We start from the raw sequence: 18,208 nt of genomic DNA on the forward strand, positions 1-18,208 counted from the left end.
GCTAGTTGAATCGATTTGTGGAATGCTAAGAATTGTATTTCTTGTATGCTAAGAATTGTATTTCTTTTAAAGGGGTGAACTACAGACTATCTATAACTGTTACAATACAGATAAAGCACACGATTTGAGGTTTATTCTATCCCTTTTCTAAAATCATATTTACTTCAGAGACAAATGTATGAATTTCATAGTGTGTGTAATAACACAACAGCGCAAAAAAGAAATTACTGCTCGATCACAAATACTCGTAGCACCAATTAAGTTCCTACATACGGTATATAAAGTTCATGTGTGATTTGAATGCTTTATATGAAATATCGCTGAGCAACGCGATTGAAAAGTTCTGTAGAAAGATTTGGTTGGAAAGTGGACACTCCCTTGTTTTAACGATAAATAGAAATGCCCCTTTATGTCATACACCTTTTTGCAAAACTCGCAAAACTGACATTAAGTATAGACATCACTTTTCATACTACAAAGCGCGTTGACAGCAAATGTCGACGAAGTAACTACTGCAGCAATCCTTAGAATTTTTTTTCGATAGGACAATGACCATTGGCATCTCTGTTACTGTTATCATGTGATTCAATACAATACAATTATGACCGGGAACAATCGCGTCATAGACTTATCTCATTCTCCGTGTATTTTCAACATTTTAGACACACAACGCGGCCATTGACATCAATATCGGTAAGTAATCACCCTATATGAAACAAGGTATTGAGGACAAAATGTAGTTGGAGGCAATATTTGTTTATATGTCAATTGAGAACGTTGCCATAAAAACACATTTGAATCATGTTTAATATCTTAAACCAAGCTACTTTGCATATAATGCTAGATTAACATGGCAGTCACAAAGATATCAATTGTGCTTAGTGTACCATATTTTCATACGCTACTTTATTTCAGTAATTTGTTATTTCGAGTTTATTTCCATCTATTATTTGATGAACGAATTTGCGGATTTCACGGGATAATTTTTGAACGTATCAGTTATTACCAATGACATGTACATTGTACTTCGTAATCATTATTTAAAAATATGTATTTGGATTCTTATTGGAACACGATTGGAACTAAATTGGGATAATTGGATAGGCAGAATTCTTAAGAATTTTAGAAATTTCTCTACTTTTACACCATATTTGCTTACCATCTTTAAAATTTTATTCAAAATTTACGATGCTGTTGAAACCTTATGAGTAACAATCAGTGCATGATAGTATCTAATGCAATATTGTTCAAAACTTGTGAACAATATTCATATTTGAATGAAAATATGAGAGATTGTCTGTAGTTTCTTCTTTACTGAAACACTAGTAATAATCTCAGTTTTGTCATTTTTCCTCGACCAAAATGAAGTTTTCGATTGATTTACAGTTAAGTCAGTCAGGGTCTTTTAAAATGTGCCCTGACTCAATTTAATGTTTATGAAGCCTTAAATTCATGAAAAAGTCAGGGACATTTCAAAGTGCCCTGACTCAAAATTAATCAATTAGAGAAATTTTAAGCATTTTGTCTCGTTTTTCAGTAAATTTACACAAAAATGAACTTATTTTCATAAAATTGAATCCGATGAAAGAAGTATGCAATAATCGTTGTATTTTCGTTGTTTTGTCCGATGAGAACAATATTTCAAATTTTACACTATTCTATCATTTTGTTAAATTTCAGCTGTAAAAATTTCGATTTCGTTACATTTTCCTAATAATTACTCTCATCCAATTTTCCCAAATTAGTTCCAATCGTGTTTTGGATGAAATGTTTGAACTTTAATTCATGTTTATTGTATGATTGGAACCACAACGTGATAGCAGGCTTATAGGAGATGGCATGTGATCAGAGTAAAGCTTTCCGTCCACCAGATGGCTAATATGTACAGTAAGTGGTTCGCAATAAATAATACACGCCAACTGTGTCAATGTTACAGCTTAAGACTTTATCAATATCGCAAACGTGTAGACCTGATCCTTTGAAAAAGAACTCGAGCCCTTGCTAATATCCTTTAAGGCCTGTGTTTTCACCAGATTGTCTCATCAGAAAAGTTACCCTCCTGATTACAATTTCAATGAAAAACAAAAGGCTATCACACCTCCATAATCCTCTTACAAACCAGAACAAAGGCGATCCCTAGAATAGCGAACAATGCCTTTAAGAAGCGGCGGGGTAAATTAAAGTTGCGATCGTTGTTTTCGAGTGTGCTGTCACAATAATAATATATATTTTTATTTCTATCATTTAACGCCTTCGTCGCCTATGAATCATTGATTTTTATTTCTGTTGTAGAAAGAAAAATAGAAAGCTTTGTTAGTTTAATGTTTGAGTCAGTGCGCCTCTGTTTCTTGACTTTTTGCCAATGAAAGTAAATCAACTTCATAAAGTGAAATTGATGTATTTAATATTCAAATAAACATTTATCGAAGTCATGTGATGTTTGGTCTACGATATATAGTGCGTATGGTAATCTGTTATGATAGCATTCCCTGATCAGCGTATTATGTGGGCGACGAGTTCCATCTCTAAGCCCATATCGTTTTGGATGAAAGATTGCCACCAATCATGCCGCCATCATTAAGAGCTTATTCTCCGTAAAGAAACTCTGGACCAGCCATGTGTAGCTGAATCTGCTGTACTGGTATTGTTGTTGCTGTTGATACAGTTGTTGGTGGCGATGCATCGTTGGTATTGTAAGTTGTCTTTTATTTGGTGATCGAGTAGCAAATCGTATCAAATTCAATCCTGAATTCAGCTGGTGTCGCATCAATATTCATCATATAAGCCTGCATTAACATCGTGCACATTCTCTCACTTTTTTATTTCAACTTCAATTTACAAGGAAATTCAAACGTATAACTATTTTACCATGCAATATAAGTTAAATGGGTGGTATTTTATAAAAAAGTTACATAATGATTGTACTGCTTCCTTAGAAATCGTAATACTCTACAAGAGATTATTATCAACACTAGGCTACTCTCGCAAAATTCAAGCAACTGTGCAATTTTGATTATATTTCACATTTGGCTAACGCAGCACAGAAAAGTCCGCTTGGCTGTTACTTCTGTGTAATAGTTTCACAAAGCAGCATCCGAATATGACAATGAATACGACTAGAAGACCTGGAGGGAAATAATTAATAGGGTAAATATCGCTTATCCAACGTAGTGACGGAGTATGCAAATGTAACTGAGCTGACAACGGCATGTTTGGAAACACGACAAAAGAGAGTTGGTCCTCGTTTGATCAGTGAAACATCGCATTTTGAACATTAACATTTTAAAATCCGAACATGCCTTCCGATGTTAAACTTTATTTTGCTTTAGGCTTCTTTCCCGACTTTAAGTTGTTCCTTTGTACTTAACTGTGTATAAAGAGAAGAAAGAGACCGAAATACATTTTGAAAATTGCTATTTTCTTACCGCGTTCTAAAGGTTCCGACGGATAAATCGGCACCCAGCCGTTTTCTCTGTGTCGATTTTAAAAGACCTGTTACGAACGATTTCTTCGAAATGATTGGTTATTTGCTTTTGGAGATATGCGTTGTTACTGCAACCCTGCACAAGAATATTTGCCTTTAAATGTGGGAGCAAATTATAAATGTATACCGACCTAACACAGCCTCGACGGTTCAAAGCTTCTCCTTATGGTTATGAAATGTTCGCGATGAATTATGTGGTTTCATTCCTGCAGTTGTTTTTCTTAAGTTATTGTTCTCAGAAGAAATTGTGTATTCGCGTTCGCAATGGATGTTTTAAGGTTTCACAAGACCTCTGGCAAATGTCTATCAAAATATTTTACACTGGTCTCAACATGCAAACTTTGCATGTCATAAAATTATATACATTATGTCGTGCAACATATGCTGCGGTCCATTATGGGCCGGAAGAGTACATTTACTGCTTAGGTAATTTTACGTACGAAGATCGGAAATGTAGATGTTCACAGCGGCAACTCCCTGCTATGCATGTTACTACGTTCTCTGCCTTGACCGCTATCTCTGCGCAAAAGGTTCGGACACAGAAGGTTTTGTTCGGCGTACTAAAATAAATAACACGAGATAACAAGGGTAAGATTATCATTTGTTACCCGTCCTCTGGCTGGTGTTCATGGCAACAATATTGCTGATACCCTTTTCTACTACGCATAATCTTAATGTTTAATTTTACATCAAAATATATATCATTCGTTTTCAGTAATATCACTAGGGCTGAACTAATGAGCTCTCCCACCTATGATAGTTCAATAAAGTGACAGTTCACTATCCGTGGTAGATGGGTTTTGGATGAAGATATTTTAAGATACACCTCTTTGTCACAGGTGTGGACAGCCTTGCTTGCTACGCGTCAGCTCGCTGTAGTATGCAGCGTTGACCTCTGACACAAGACGACTGGCAACGTGTAGCGTGCATGGCTGGATGCTATCAAACGGTGTAATATGTTTTATCCAGTGAGTAAGTTCGTGAAATTTATTTCAATTTTTCCGTAAAATTAGTTTGAAAGATTATTTCTTGCGAATTTTGTTAAAAGGAAAAACTATTGAAGCTGGGCCATGCCTTATGTTGACGCAATCACTGGAATCATGGACTGCACTGGCGGTGACCATGTCGTCAAGAATTTCGGGTGCTTTTACTGCACCAACGCATGTATATCAGTTAGAGACTTGCGGCCGCCTTGGGGGCATCGCTTTGCGAGCTATAAATCACTTTGCTAAATCTGACCACCTCATGAAAAAGGGAAATTCAAAACCGTTGCCATAAATTAACCGTTTTGAAATACACTTAAAGGGACGCAAGTCGTTTTGTAACTGTTTCTAATTCTCCATGGATATTCATCCAAAGATAGAAAAATACTGAAATTAGGACATGATAATACAGTCATTAAGGGATATTTCAATCCTCACTATTTAACGTTTACTTTCAACAGATAATATCATTGCCTCTTACTCCCGGTAGTATATCGGAGTAGTCCAATCTATATTTTATGAGAGTTTAGTCAAATAGTACTGATGTCTGTATCACTAGTAATGTCTTTTTGACCACAAATACATACCCCTCAGACTTTTTGGTACGATACCATGCATACTTTTAATACCATTGTATACGAAGTATAATTTTTACAGAAAGATACAAGCAACAGTGTTACAGCTTACTGTCTTATCACTGAAAGAAGTAGTAAATTATTCACAAAAGGCTAGAAATAAATGATATTCTTACCTTTAAGATATAGTAATTTCGATACAGTATCTATATATAAATATATACGCTATCTCAAAAACAATGATTATGCAAAACATGCAACAATACCGCACTGTCCATTGAGATTCACTTTCTACTCTTCCAAGGTATATTCAAGAATAAGTGTGAGAATACTTGCCGCCAGTTTACAAACTCTAATCGAATTATCTCACAAGTACAGTGGACTTCATTTAGGAACGTCTGTTTCGATTGTCGGCACACTGAAGACTATGTAAACTCAAATAGCAACTGTTCATAACAAGGGCACTTTATACTCCCACACACATACAAAATAGGGTGTCGTCTTTTCATGCTGCTGCATGTTGAGCGGTTATTTAAAGATAAGTTTCAAAACAATTGCTGAACAATTATATATACTCTTATGCTCTCTGTTACTAATAGGCATATTGAACTTTATATATGCAAGCTACAGTTTCAGAGATGATGGGATGACAAGACATAGTGAACTTGTATATATGTGCAACTAAAACTGTTCATAGATGATGGGTAGTAATACTTTGACTACATCGGTGGGATTCAATTTTCGTTAAATATTTAAAGATTGCTGTGTATTTTGATGTATTTACATAATATACGCGAAGAGTTTGATCAAGCAACAATTATTTTATATCTATTTGAGTGTTATTTCATCAGATTAATTTCACAGAGAAGCAAAAGCTGTTGCCGAAAATATTTGTTTGGTTGAAGAAAGTGCCTATGAATGGTGTGGTCCTCTGGTTTTGATTCGTTTTGAAACTTATTAAAATGTCAATGATAGATCTGGATTAGTCTCCCTGCTAAAAGTCGAGGATAAAAGAATTTGAGTTCATCTTGAAGAACGGAAATGAAGTGATAGGAGCTCAAATCGGTGCACCCTTTACTCTAACAGTCACGGTCATAACCAATTTAAATGCTACGTCATGTTGATTTCACAACAAAGCGTTTTGTTGCAACAGCTGCATTTGCTTGACTGACTTCAAGAGTAGTTGCAGTCGTTGAAGTTATCTCTTAATTGCGATCTGCTGTTGTGCTATAACTGTTGAAACCGTTGCAGAAACAGTCAGTTTACCCTTACTTGTCGCAGCTGAGGCGCTCGGTTGCCCCTCGCTTTCATTTTGGCTGATAATATTACGGCAGAACAGCTTCCCAGTGAGTAACTCTTTGTAGGCGACTCTGAAATTCCTGTTGCTCGCTCCGTACAGGACTGGGTTGAGAACACCGGCAATATGTACAAAAGGGTAGAGTAGGACGAATACTTCGGCTGGTGGTGGTTTTTTCAATGTAACATATACATTGACAAGGATTGCATATGGCAGGTAGCCCATTACAACTAAAAACGACACTGCAAGCAGGACCTTCAACATCCTCACTTCTTGAGCGTTTTGTCCATTGTTCCCGCCAGTGCTGGGGCCTGGATAGATCTGTACACGTTTGCGGCTTTTGCGCACGTAGACGAAAATCAAGATGTAGAAGATGATGGTGATCAAACTGGGTACGTAATGTGTCAAGGCAAACCAGACTTCATCCATGGACACCCGGCAACGGAGTGTTGGTGGAGAATACTTCGAGTGTCCTGGAAGGCTGACGAAAAAGAATACTAGAGGAAACCCCCATGAAAACAGCAGAGCAAGTGTGACCGTTATTTTGTTTGTGATTCGACGGTACAGGTTGTTGTGAACTACGTAAATGTATCGATTGACAGCAATACAGGATGTCAGTATCAACGATACAGTCAGTAATATCGGATGAATGACATTATGAAAGACGCATAAAATGCGTCCGAATCTCCAACCACGGTTCAGGAATGAATCCGCCGACAATGACGAGACCAGGACGGCGGCAATGATGTCTGTCACACTCAGATTGACCAAGAATGCATTTGCAAGTGTTCGCAACTTCTTCTTCAAAGCAACAGCCCCAATGAAGACCACGTTCCCGAAAATGGCGATAATCGCAAAAAGTATTTCTATTGCTGCAGTCAAATGTGTTGTCCAGACCCTTGGTAGACCAAGTGTAATATCAACTACCTGGTTTTCAGAGAGAGTATCATTCATCATGAAAGGATGACTAACCACCAGTCGTGTTTGAGGCAGAAGGAGATTTGGAAGATATGATAAGTTCTTACAAATCGATGTTCAGCCGGAATATCATTTGAAGCGGAAAAGCTATGTTTTAAAGTTTTATCTCTAAAGTGTAGATAGACGAATCGATATTTGGTAGGGGTGATGAGGTAGAAGGGATGGATATCTACACGGAATGCGCATGTGTCAATGTGTGAAGAACCTCCTTTCTGCTAACGTCACAGCACCAAAGCTGAAATTTAATAAATATTACTCAGGTCAAAAAGCTAAAACTTAACTTCCTTCAGGGTAACACTATTTTTCTGATATGGTCATACAGATCGTGGAAACCATACATGTATTTAATGTTTCTATATCGCTTAAGCGTCTTTTGACAAATTCATAGGCAGAGGCACGAGTTATTGGCAATGTGATTTCATATGAAAGTTAAAGCTGTTATTCCGAGAAAGTACGTCGCTCATGTACAGTTTACAGTGTAACAGTCTACTACTATCGTTTCATAAACCAGTGCTATATCCTCTGCTTGGCTGTACTGACGTTTTTGTCCACAAACGCGTGTGTCATTCCTGTTTTATACTTTGGAGTTTTTTGATGTTGTACACTATCCAAGCCCCAGTAGTTCTTTTTCTTCTTTTCTTAATTTACGGTGAGTTAGTATTTGGTGCATATGCAATAAGACAACTCAGGTCTCAAAAGGAGCATTTAACATACCGTTAAACATTCTTGCTACTTTCCCAATTACCGACTGATACGCCCATTCGCTACGTTCAGACTTTTTGTTTGCGTTCCGAGTTTCCATTGAAACATCTTATTGGACTTTGTACGTATTGCGAGTGTGCGTTATCAAAAATCGCATTTCACTTTGCAGGCTACTAGTGTAGCCCGCTAAAGGCAACGACAAATTATCAATGTAAAGCGACGATCTAAAATGACTTGGTCATAAGGAAATCGATCTCTTCGATTGAAACGGTGTAATGTTATTTCTTTCATTTATTGTTCTTGCATTGTATTTTTTACATTATATTTTCGATGAATGAGTGTCTCCACAAATCGTATTGATGCCAAAGAAATTATGAATAGTTACTTGTTGGAATTGTTGGACCTAAAAAAAGAAAAACAACTGGAATCAACAAGAGGTACTATAAGTTTTCATGAACTGATATATATATATATATATATATATATATATATATATATATATATATATATATATATATATATATATATATTATATATATATTATATATAATATATTAAATTATTACGTGTGTGGAGAGAGAGAGAGAGAGAGAGAGAGAGAGAGAGAGAGAGAGAGAGAGAGAGTATGAGCCTCGAAATTGAAATACATATAAAATTTGCTCAAACTTCCATCAAGAGAACTTTCAACAATTTTCTTTCAAAATTAAGTAGATAATCAGGGGTCAAAGGACGAATTTCCGTTCAAAGGAAATAAGCTACCCGACGTTTGGTAATTGTTTGAATTAAAAATAATAACCATTCCAACGGATAGTCTATGGGGGAATAACAGACGTTTGATTTTCTCAAAACTAAGCGGACGAAATCTTTACTTGGTCCAAGATCGTCAAAGGAAACCCTCACATTATGACATTAAACTGGTCCAATAATCATTTCCATTTAAGGTAATACATTACCAGGTCCATGGGATATTTGTGATTTACAAATTTAAGTAGGACCATCCTGAACCACTCACAGTTAGTGGTGGTACAAGGTGTCCTTAATAGGTAAGCGGAAGATCAGAAGTATTTTTGAACAACTGGAGAGTCCAAATATCTGTCCCCGAGGCTCATTCCACGTGGATGTACTCACAAGTTACATTACCATATTAGCATGATTGCAAAGTTTCTTTAGGCCTAAGTCTCGTTGACGATGACTAACTAAACTTTTCTGTTTCTTACCGCCGTTATGTTGAAGGATCCCATGTGGTTAACCTATAGAATAATGTTGAGTTAAAGATGAAGATCGTATTTCAAATGTATGGTCCATAAAGTTTAGGATTTTGACAATGAGTGATATCGGTGTTTAGGCACAACGACAGTACTGCCTGTGAATCTGTGATTCAAGGATACTGTTGTTATTAATATGACGGTCACATGACTGGTCATGTGTTTGGTCATGTGATATGTTGTTCTCTAAAATGTATTTTTAAATACTGTGAATTATTTTTTGAATAAATCATAACCATTTTAGATGCATGTTTCTGCAAGGAAGACATAACGCAGGTGTTTACAAATATAAAATGTGTTGATTTTCAAATACAAAATCATGTCAGATGCTGATGTTCGTGGTTCATTTACTCTGCCCTTTTGTGAGAAAATCTTAAATTTGTACATCTATAAATAAAGTAAAGGGTAGTTATTATTACATATATGTAAAGACAATGCCATGAATTGCAACTGTATTCAAATTTGCGTCATTTTATGGATTCAAAACACGTCCTGATGCTTCAAATATTCATATTCTTTGCCAACACTCTGGTCACATGGATGTGTCATGTGATCAGTCACGTGACCTGGAAATACAAAACGTATGTATGAAAAGTGGGAAATTTCATGCTGATTCAGAAAAAGTATGGTTTATTGGTACTTACTTAATTTTACTATAATCAGTGTTCATGCAATGACACACACCCAAGATTTTATCAATATTTACATAAGGGGCCTGGTATATAGGAATACATTGCCCTTGGTAGTCTAGGGGTTAATTAAAGATTTTCGGTCGGTTTTTGATTTACAATGACGACTTTAGAAAAACTAGATGAAGGTTACACAACGGGTGAAGCATAGACAAGATTTGAGGTTAGTCGATCCATTTCCATGTCAAATTTACTTCATAGAACAATGTGAAATTGGTCTTGAAAAGACTTAAAACTTGATTTAATAAACCTGGTGAATACCAGAATGGTAAAAGATTGCATTAATTAAAAGTTCAGGATATCTCAATTCCCAAAAGCAGCTTTCACCTATGGCTTATCTAAGTTTAGGTTGAAATAAGAATATTATTTTCATTTAAAGCCCCGCCTTGAATATAGAGTAAAGCGTGTGATACGAGGTCGATGTGTTTAGTGCAGTTGGTGTTTAACCCTTTCACCACCATGGTTTGTCCCAAATCCATTGTTTTCTATGGTACAGTTGGACCTGAATACAGTTAACAGGGGGTGAAAGGTTTAAATCTCCATTAAGGTGGTGATAACTTCGTTCGGCCCTCTGTTTCTACAGCAATGTGACCAGTGAGCATGATTGATCTGGGTCAATCGGCGACTTAGATGTCACAGAAAGAAATCAGTGTCTAGGAGATTACGGCGAATCGGCAAACTCCATTTTACTGACGTACATCCGATAGCAGAATACTTTGTGTTCAATATATTTATGTAATTTACAAAATAAATAAAGAAATAAACTTTTGCCTTAAACGGCTTTACATTTATCTAAATCACGTGTGTTTGGTTTATCATATCTATTCTGTCAGGTAATCGATTCATTATTTCAATGTTGCGTTTATAGACTCTGAGGTTCTCGGTCAGCTTATGTGGTCGATGACGATTTCCATCTCCGAGCCCATACGGCCACCAATCATACCGTCATCATTATCTTTTTATTCACAAAAAGTTGAACCGGCAAGTTGTGGCTGAAGCTGCTTTTGTTATTGGCACTGGTGCTGTTATTTATGGTATGTTAATGGTACTATGTTATGGCGATGGACCGTTGGCGTTATCAGCTGCTATTCTGTTGCCATGGGTGGCCCAGGAGCAAATCGTACTATATTCGATCGTGAATTTAACCAGTGTAGCAGTAATATTCAGCCCATCCTTGACGACTAACAAAGGTACAATAGAACTACACCGCCACCCTTGCAAGCGCTACCTCGCTTATTGCTACTCCATTGCTCAGATTGCACTTGAAAATGCATAATCTCTTACTTTTTTTTCATTTTCACTCACAAATTATTAAAATTAAAACGTATGGTGGTTTAATATACAATGTAAGTAAGAAAAATGGATAATATCTTCAAACAATTGATATCGTTTTGTTTGACCATAAAAGCCGTAGTACTCTGAAATAATATCGACTCTACGATCATGGGGAAAACCTTTCTGCTGAAACCACATTACGACATTATTTTGATAAACTCACACCTAGCTACCGCAGCACTAAAAGATCCCCTTTGCTGTTATTTATTTCTATGCATAGAGATGGTGGCAACACAAAACAATACCCAAATATGAAAATGAAGATGACTCGCTAAACTTGTGATGAAACATTCAAGTATAACAAAAGCTGACAACGGAAAGTTGGAACCACAACAAAAGAGCGTTCGTTCTCGCGTTCTCAATAGAACATTGCAATGGGATTGTTAATTTTATAAACCCGAAAATACCTTATCATGTTAAGTTAATTTTATGTTAGGCTTCTTTCGTAATTTTAGGTTGCACATCTGTACTTACTATGGTTGAATGCGCGTCGAGGACAGATATGTGGACTCTCAAACTTTTACAATATTTTCTGATCTACCACTTGTGGAGTTCATTTTAAAGCTCTTGGTGTAAGAAAACTCTTCACCGTCTTAGTTTTTCGAAAATCGGAAATTATATTTTCCTCCAGAGACTTAACACAGGAATGGCAGCTATTTTGAATTTCAACATATCGTAAATCTTGGGTAATTTGTTTCCCCAGTACGTAAACTTTGCACTATGGTCCCCGATTTTTATTCTGGATTTTTGAAATAGAATGGTTAAAATATATCTGGGGAAAGTGAAGGCAAAAGTTTAAGTCTTTCACTTTCGAGTTGCATACTACCTTAATCGTGTAAAAAAAAATTAAGAAGAAGACCAAAATAAAATTTTCAAACTTTAAGTGATACTTCTCCCCAAGTCCTAAAAATTGGACTGATACATCGACATCCGTTCGTTTTACCCATGTTTATTTTACAAGGTTTCCGCGAAATGTTAAGTTATTAGCTTGAGGAAATGTGCATTGTTAACACTCGAATTTCACTACCTACAAAACAATGTTTTACCCTTAAAGGTTTCAAAATATCATAAAAGTATACAGACGTAACATGATACATATCTGACGGCTCAAATCTCTTCAAATTTTATAGTTGAGGTTTGTTCACGATAATTTTTAGTTCTCCCTCCTGAGGTTGTTGTTCTTAAGTTATTTTCTCAGAAGAAAGGGTGTATCTGCGTTCGCAATGGACGACTTAAGGTTTCACATCCTGTAAAACCGCTGGCAATGTACTTTTAAGTGTTTTACACAGGTCTGGACACGCATGGTAGCATGCAGTATTTTCTTGTACTAATCACTCAAAGCTTCTTTACGATAGGATTATCCTGTCAATCATTCTGCCTATATATTTAATGTAACGTCTGGCATTTACTGAATACCTCTGAAAATCGATATCAAAATCTCTTTGGTTTTAATGGTTTTGCAAACGTCTCCTGTGACGGTGTCTAAAATATTCAATTGGTTTCTTTGTATTAGTAAACATAAAATTTAATCCGTACATCTGACAATAATGTCCAACCAGCTCGTCTATGAGTCAGTCACTGTTCAATCTCACGGCTGTGTACAATTACACCGAGTAAAAATAAGTTAAGGCATGGGTCTGAAACTTTTGACATTTCAGTGTAACTAAGTATCAAGTTTTACAAAGTTCTGATCGAAATGACTTGAAAGTTGGCAAAAACATATTTCTCAGTATGTATGAACGAAATGTTTGCAAACATTTAGCTCTTTACCAAGTCACGTGACTAGCAGCCAATATTTTCTCGCCAAAATCACTTATGCAAAATAATAAGATATTTCAATCTGGATGCTGTGCCTATCCTTAATAATAATTTGAAAGTACCTTTACGTATGACGATCAAGAAATAGCGCTAGTCACAGCGGCGACTCTCTGCCATGCCAGTGACTACGTTCTCCGATGTGATTACTATTTCTACGTAAATGTCCGGACACAGAAGTTTTTTGCTCGATGAAATAAAATTAACAGCACATTATACCAAAAGTACCACAATATATTACCTGCCCTCAGGCTTGTGCCCGTGACAGTGATATTGATGATACCCACGCCGTCGCTCCTTTCATCATCATTACTGTCATGAGCACATTATAGTATAAATCACTGTGATAGACCTAACTACCTTGAGCACAAAAAGGAAGCCAAACAGTGTGACCGTGCATTAATCGATTTAAAATCCTCTAACAGGGATGCATATCATAACTGTTTCTTAACGGCTATTCATGTGAAGGTAAAAAATACGGAATATGAGATACATGTTAATATAGTTATCAGTCTTTAACGATTGATTCAATAGACAGTATCTTACTCCTTTTCGCTCTGTAGCATATCAGATTGACCAAACCCATCTATGAGAGTTCAATCATGTTAAATAGCTACTGATATCTATATCACTAGTGACCATAAACTTTAATAGCATTTTTAATGAAGTTGCATCTTTACAAAACGAAATGCGCGTCGATGGTACACCTTACCTTTTTACAGAGAGAAGCAGTAAAAAGTTAAGAAAAAGTTAGAATACATGACGTGCTTTCCCATAAGATATTGACATATTCATTTACAATATATGTACATAAACGAAGAAGGCTTTTCACATTTTATAAACTTTACATTGAATACACAAAAAGCAAAAGGTCAAGAAGTGATGTCTGGTATTTTGAAAATGGGAAGCGCATCATGCCCCACATGTGGCACCCGCCATATATCAATTTGTAAGTCAAATAGGTAGTGATCACCAATTAAGGTCCGATGTCACTGATGCCACAAGCGATCATTTGTCGAAGAGAGATGCTTTATTTATCTACCAGCTTGCTATACATGCCAAAAAAGTTTGAATTTAGAGACAAGTCTTTTTCTGGTATAACCTTGATTAAACAGTTTGTAAGAGAGATGGCGTTTTCGATTTAACATATACATTGACAAGGACTGCATGGTATGGTAAGTGGCCAATTACCAACTGAAAACGACATTGCAAGTAGGACATTCAACATCCTCTGTCATTTCTTGAGTCACTTCTAAATACCAGATAAAGTTGACAAAGTATAAAGACTATATAAAATATTATCATTACAAGGCTACGAGGCGAGTAAATAATTTTTTGGATCATCAGGTATATCGAGAGCTGAAATCCAAACGAAAGCCGAATGCATTTATTAGATACGGAGCCGCTAATTTCCGATGACGTGAATGCATAGTGCTAAAAGTTTCGTTGAAAACAAAAAAACTCATTGACTATATGAAGACAGTTTCGTAGGCGTCTGTTAGGTATCTCTCGTTCATTGTTCTATTCGCTTTATTTTGCAACCTTCAGTGCTATGTGTTTTGGTATTTCCTTACGACAACACTACATTTGGTAGTTTCACTGATAGCAGACTCCACCGATAAAACCTTTCACAATAGACTGCCTGTGCAGAATGCCTTGAATAATCAGAACTCTTTCAGGCATATAATGTTCAGAGAAAAGCACCAGGAAAGTCGGAGAGCGAGAGAGATTAATGTTTTGTTAGTGATTCGATGATGTACGTTCTTGAAATATAAGGGGTTAATGAATTATGGCAAAGATGAGAGTGTTACTGATAAACCAAATCTCATGTATCAGACGAAATGTGATACGAACATACAATTTTACAGGCGTTCTTGCGAAAAGAAATGAGTCTAGAGACACAAGGAATAACGGATATAATGCAACGATTATATTAACTGCGAAGCAAGATATGAAATACTCTTGTTGATTACAGTACAATGCATTGACCATGTCAGGTAATTAATGGTACCAAAACTTGTTATATTAAATGCAATGCTATCCCAGGCATGTCAAGATATAATCACATTTCTTAGATTAGGTGCCAAGTGGCTATAGTTCTCTATTTCTGTACTTTCATAGCCACATTATCGAAAACGCTTTCCAAACTCGGGATCATTGGCTTTTAAGTTAACTTTTACTGTTATTTTTGTGATATCACTTTGTCATGTTAATTTCTGTTTGTCGCTTTCTGTAATTTTTTGCGTTATTTAGGTAATGTAATTTTCACATGAATTCATTTATTGTCTGTTTTTTTTTCTTTTTTAGCCACACTTAATTGTCTATTTTGACCCGTGTTGTACTCTTTTATTCGATGGATGGAAAACCATTATATAGGCATTGATTTTGACAGATAATAAAATGCAATGATGAATTAACATGATGTATAATTACAGTAATGAATATTAATTGTGAAATGTGAATTTCACATTATAATTATTATTTCGATAGTTGTATTGATTACTATGATTTTATGAATTCTTTTATCTTTAATTCGTAGCTATTTTATTATAGAGTTTAGAAACTTAAATTACCATTATCATTACTAACTTTAATTTATTTAGGGTAAAAATATTACATGAGACTGTATCATTTTTTAAAATAAGATAATGTTTGTTCTATCATATGTAGCGTGTCTGGAAGTCTGTTCATTTTTTCCACGTTGCAACCTTAGCATTCTCTTTGATCAGCGTTTGAGTAGGACGTCGATTTCCCTCTACAGCCCGTAGCATTTTGTACGGAAACATGGCCAAAAATCATGTCATCATCGCTGTCTTCTTCATTCTTCACTCTAGTGTGCCCATATATATGTGCCAAAAGATGTCGTCGGTGACATTGGTGTTGTTGTAACGTTGATGATGATGATGATTTCAACGGCTTCTGTGGTATGGTCGGGTATAATATTCAATCCTGCATTCAACCGGGATCGAATCGATATCCATCTCTTTTTTTAAGAGTAACAAAGCCACTGGACCGCAACTCTTGTTGGTTTATGCCATTTGCCTTATTAGTGTCCTATGCATGCACCTTCATCGCTTAGCTCTACACCAAATTTAGTGCTACGAATATTCTTTGGAATTCATGTGTATTTGTTCTTTTCTCTTTTTCTTTCGATATTATTAAAATGTATAATGGTTCTGCCCCCCCCCCCCATTCAGTGAAAAGGTTAATATGTAAGAAAAAATTAATAATCTTTTTCCTAGACCATAAAAATTGCAATACTTTTAAATAGCTCTTGAATTCTACGTGCATAAGGAAAAACTTACCGCTTAAGACACATATCTAAATTCACGTGACAATCAACTTTGCTGTAATTTATTTCTGTTTGTTGTCCTGCCGGCGATATACATGAAGACAATATACAACGAAGACGCGACTAGTTAACGTGGTCCCTCCACAAAGACTGAATTGACGAATTATAACTAGTTAGGCAAATGTCCAATCACTTCACCTCCAAACCTGCGGTCGGTGGAACATCGCTATTGGAATGTTATTTCTCAAATCCGAAAAATACCTTCCAATGTTAATCTTCATTTCACCTTGGGTGTCTTGCCTATGTTGAGCTTGCATGTTTGCTCTTCATTGTATTAAAAAAAGAAGAAAGAGACCCAAATACAATTTGCAAAGTGATATAATTTTTCTTCCAGCGTTGTAAGGTTCCGGCTTATCCGTCTGTTCTCCCTATGTTTTTTTAAACCCCTGCCGTAAAAGTTCCTTAGAAATGTTCCGCTTTTCTTTTGCTTTTTGAAATGTACGCCGTTGACATTCTATTATAACTAACTCCATAAAAATGTTATTCATCTGAAAAGCTTGGGAAAATGATACGTTTATAAAGACCAAACATGGCATAGACCTGGTCAGTCAAACCTCTTCTATCTTTTCTCAGAAGATAGGGTTCGCAATGGATGTTTTTACAGGTTTTGCAGTAGGATCGCTGGCAAATATACCTTTACGTAATTTACAAAGGTCTTATCACGCATGATAGCATGCAGTAGTCTTGTGTGCTTATCGTTCACATCTATGGGAGACGGATTTCGCTCTCTTGTTTGTCGATCCATGTTAACTGTAACGTCTGAGGCTTACCTAATCCTTCTGAAAATCACAACCTATTTACTTGTTCCAGGTTTGCAAACATTTTCTCCTGTAACAGTATATAAAATATTCTTTTAGTTCCTCTGTTACGCACACCAAAACCAAAATTACATCCATTTCATTGACACTGAAACAAATATCAATGTGATTGGGTACAATACTGTCCTAACAGCTCCAGTACGAGACAGCAACAGTTCAGTCCAACGGCTGTTTAAAAATAACATCGACTGACGACTCTTCTTTCCACTTTGAAATGTCAACCCATCGACATGATGCAGGTATGTCGAGATATTCGAAATGGAACGCTTCTCATGACACAAAGAAAAATTTGCGGTCTTTGTCTTTGTTCATAATTTATAAATCTCACCTGAATTTACCGGAAAATCCGTTTAGTCGAGTGCTTCCTTAAGATTCTTCGACTCACTACATTTTATATGTTGCAATTTACGGGTATCTGTCCTACTTTCGTTGTCTTGACCTCAAGTAAATCCGTCTGGCAATTGGGTTCAAAGTTAATAAATGATGTGTAAAGTTTCCAAAGAGTTTGTGAGTGCTTGTTTGAAAATATAAAAGCATTTCCATTTTTTTCAATTAAAATAGTGTGATTGTAAACCAGCAGCAGTGTACTGCAAATTATGACTCAGATATCCTCTCAACGGCCTATTAGTGCAGTTTTAAAGTGCTAGCTATCAGAGATTAGGTTGTCCAGAAACAGAGTTAATCTTAGTTTTGTTTTGTTTTGTTTGTTTTGTTTTGTTTTGTTTTTGAAATTGATTAGAAACTTAAGCCAGAGCAGCTTCCTGTTCGGATCTAATTTTTAACTCTCTTGTTTATATTTGCTGAATTCTTTATGAATATCAGCAACAAAGAAACAAGGTTGAATTATCATTATTTGTGACGGTACTGGAGCCTGTCTGAGCTGAAGTGATCATAAGGGAAAGAAATAGGAGCTTA

At 36.0% G+C, this 18,208-nt stretch overlaps 1 protein-coding gene across 1 annotated transcript; it reads right to left on the reverse strand.

Moving 5' to 3' along the window:
* Positions 1 to 6,240: 6,240 nt before the first annotated feature.
* Positions 6,241 to 6,768, reverse strand: LOC139139553 (histamine H2 receptor-like). Its single transcript, XM_070708466.1, has one exon. It carries the CDS (start codon positions 6,766 to 6,768, stop codon positions 6,241 to 6,243), a length of 528 nt encoding a protein of 175 aa, XP_070564567.1.
* Positions 6,769 to 18,208: the final 11,440 nt, after the last annotated feature.

This window comes from Ptychodera flava, chromosome 8 (genome assembly GCF_041260155.1).
Source record: "Ptychodera flava strain L36383 chromosome 8, AS_Pfla_20210202, whole genome shotgun sequence".
NCBI classification, from domain to species: Eukaryota; Metazoa; Hemichordata; class Enteropneusta; family Ptychoderidae; genus Ptychodera; species Ptychodera flava.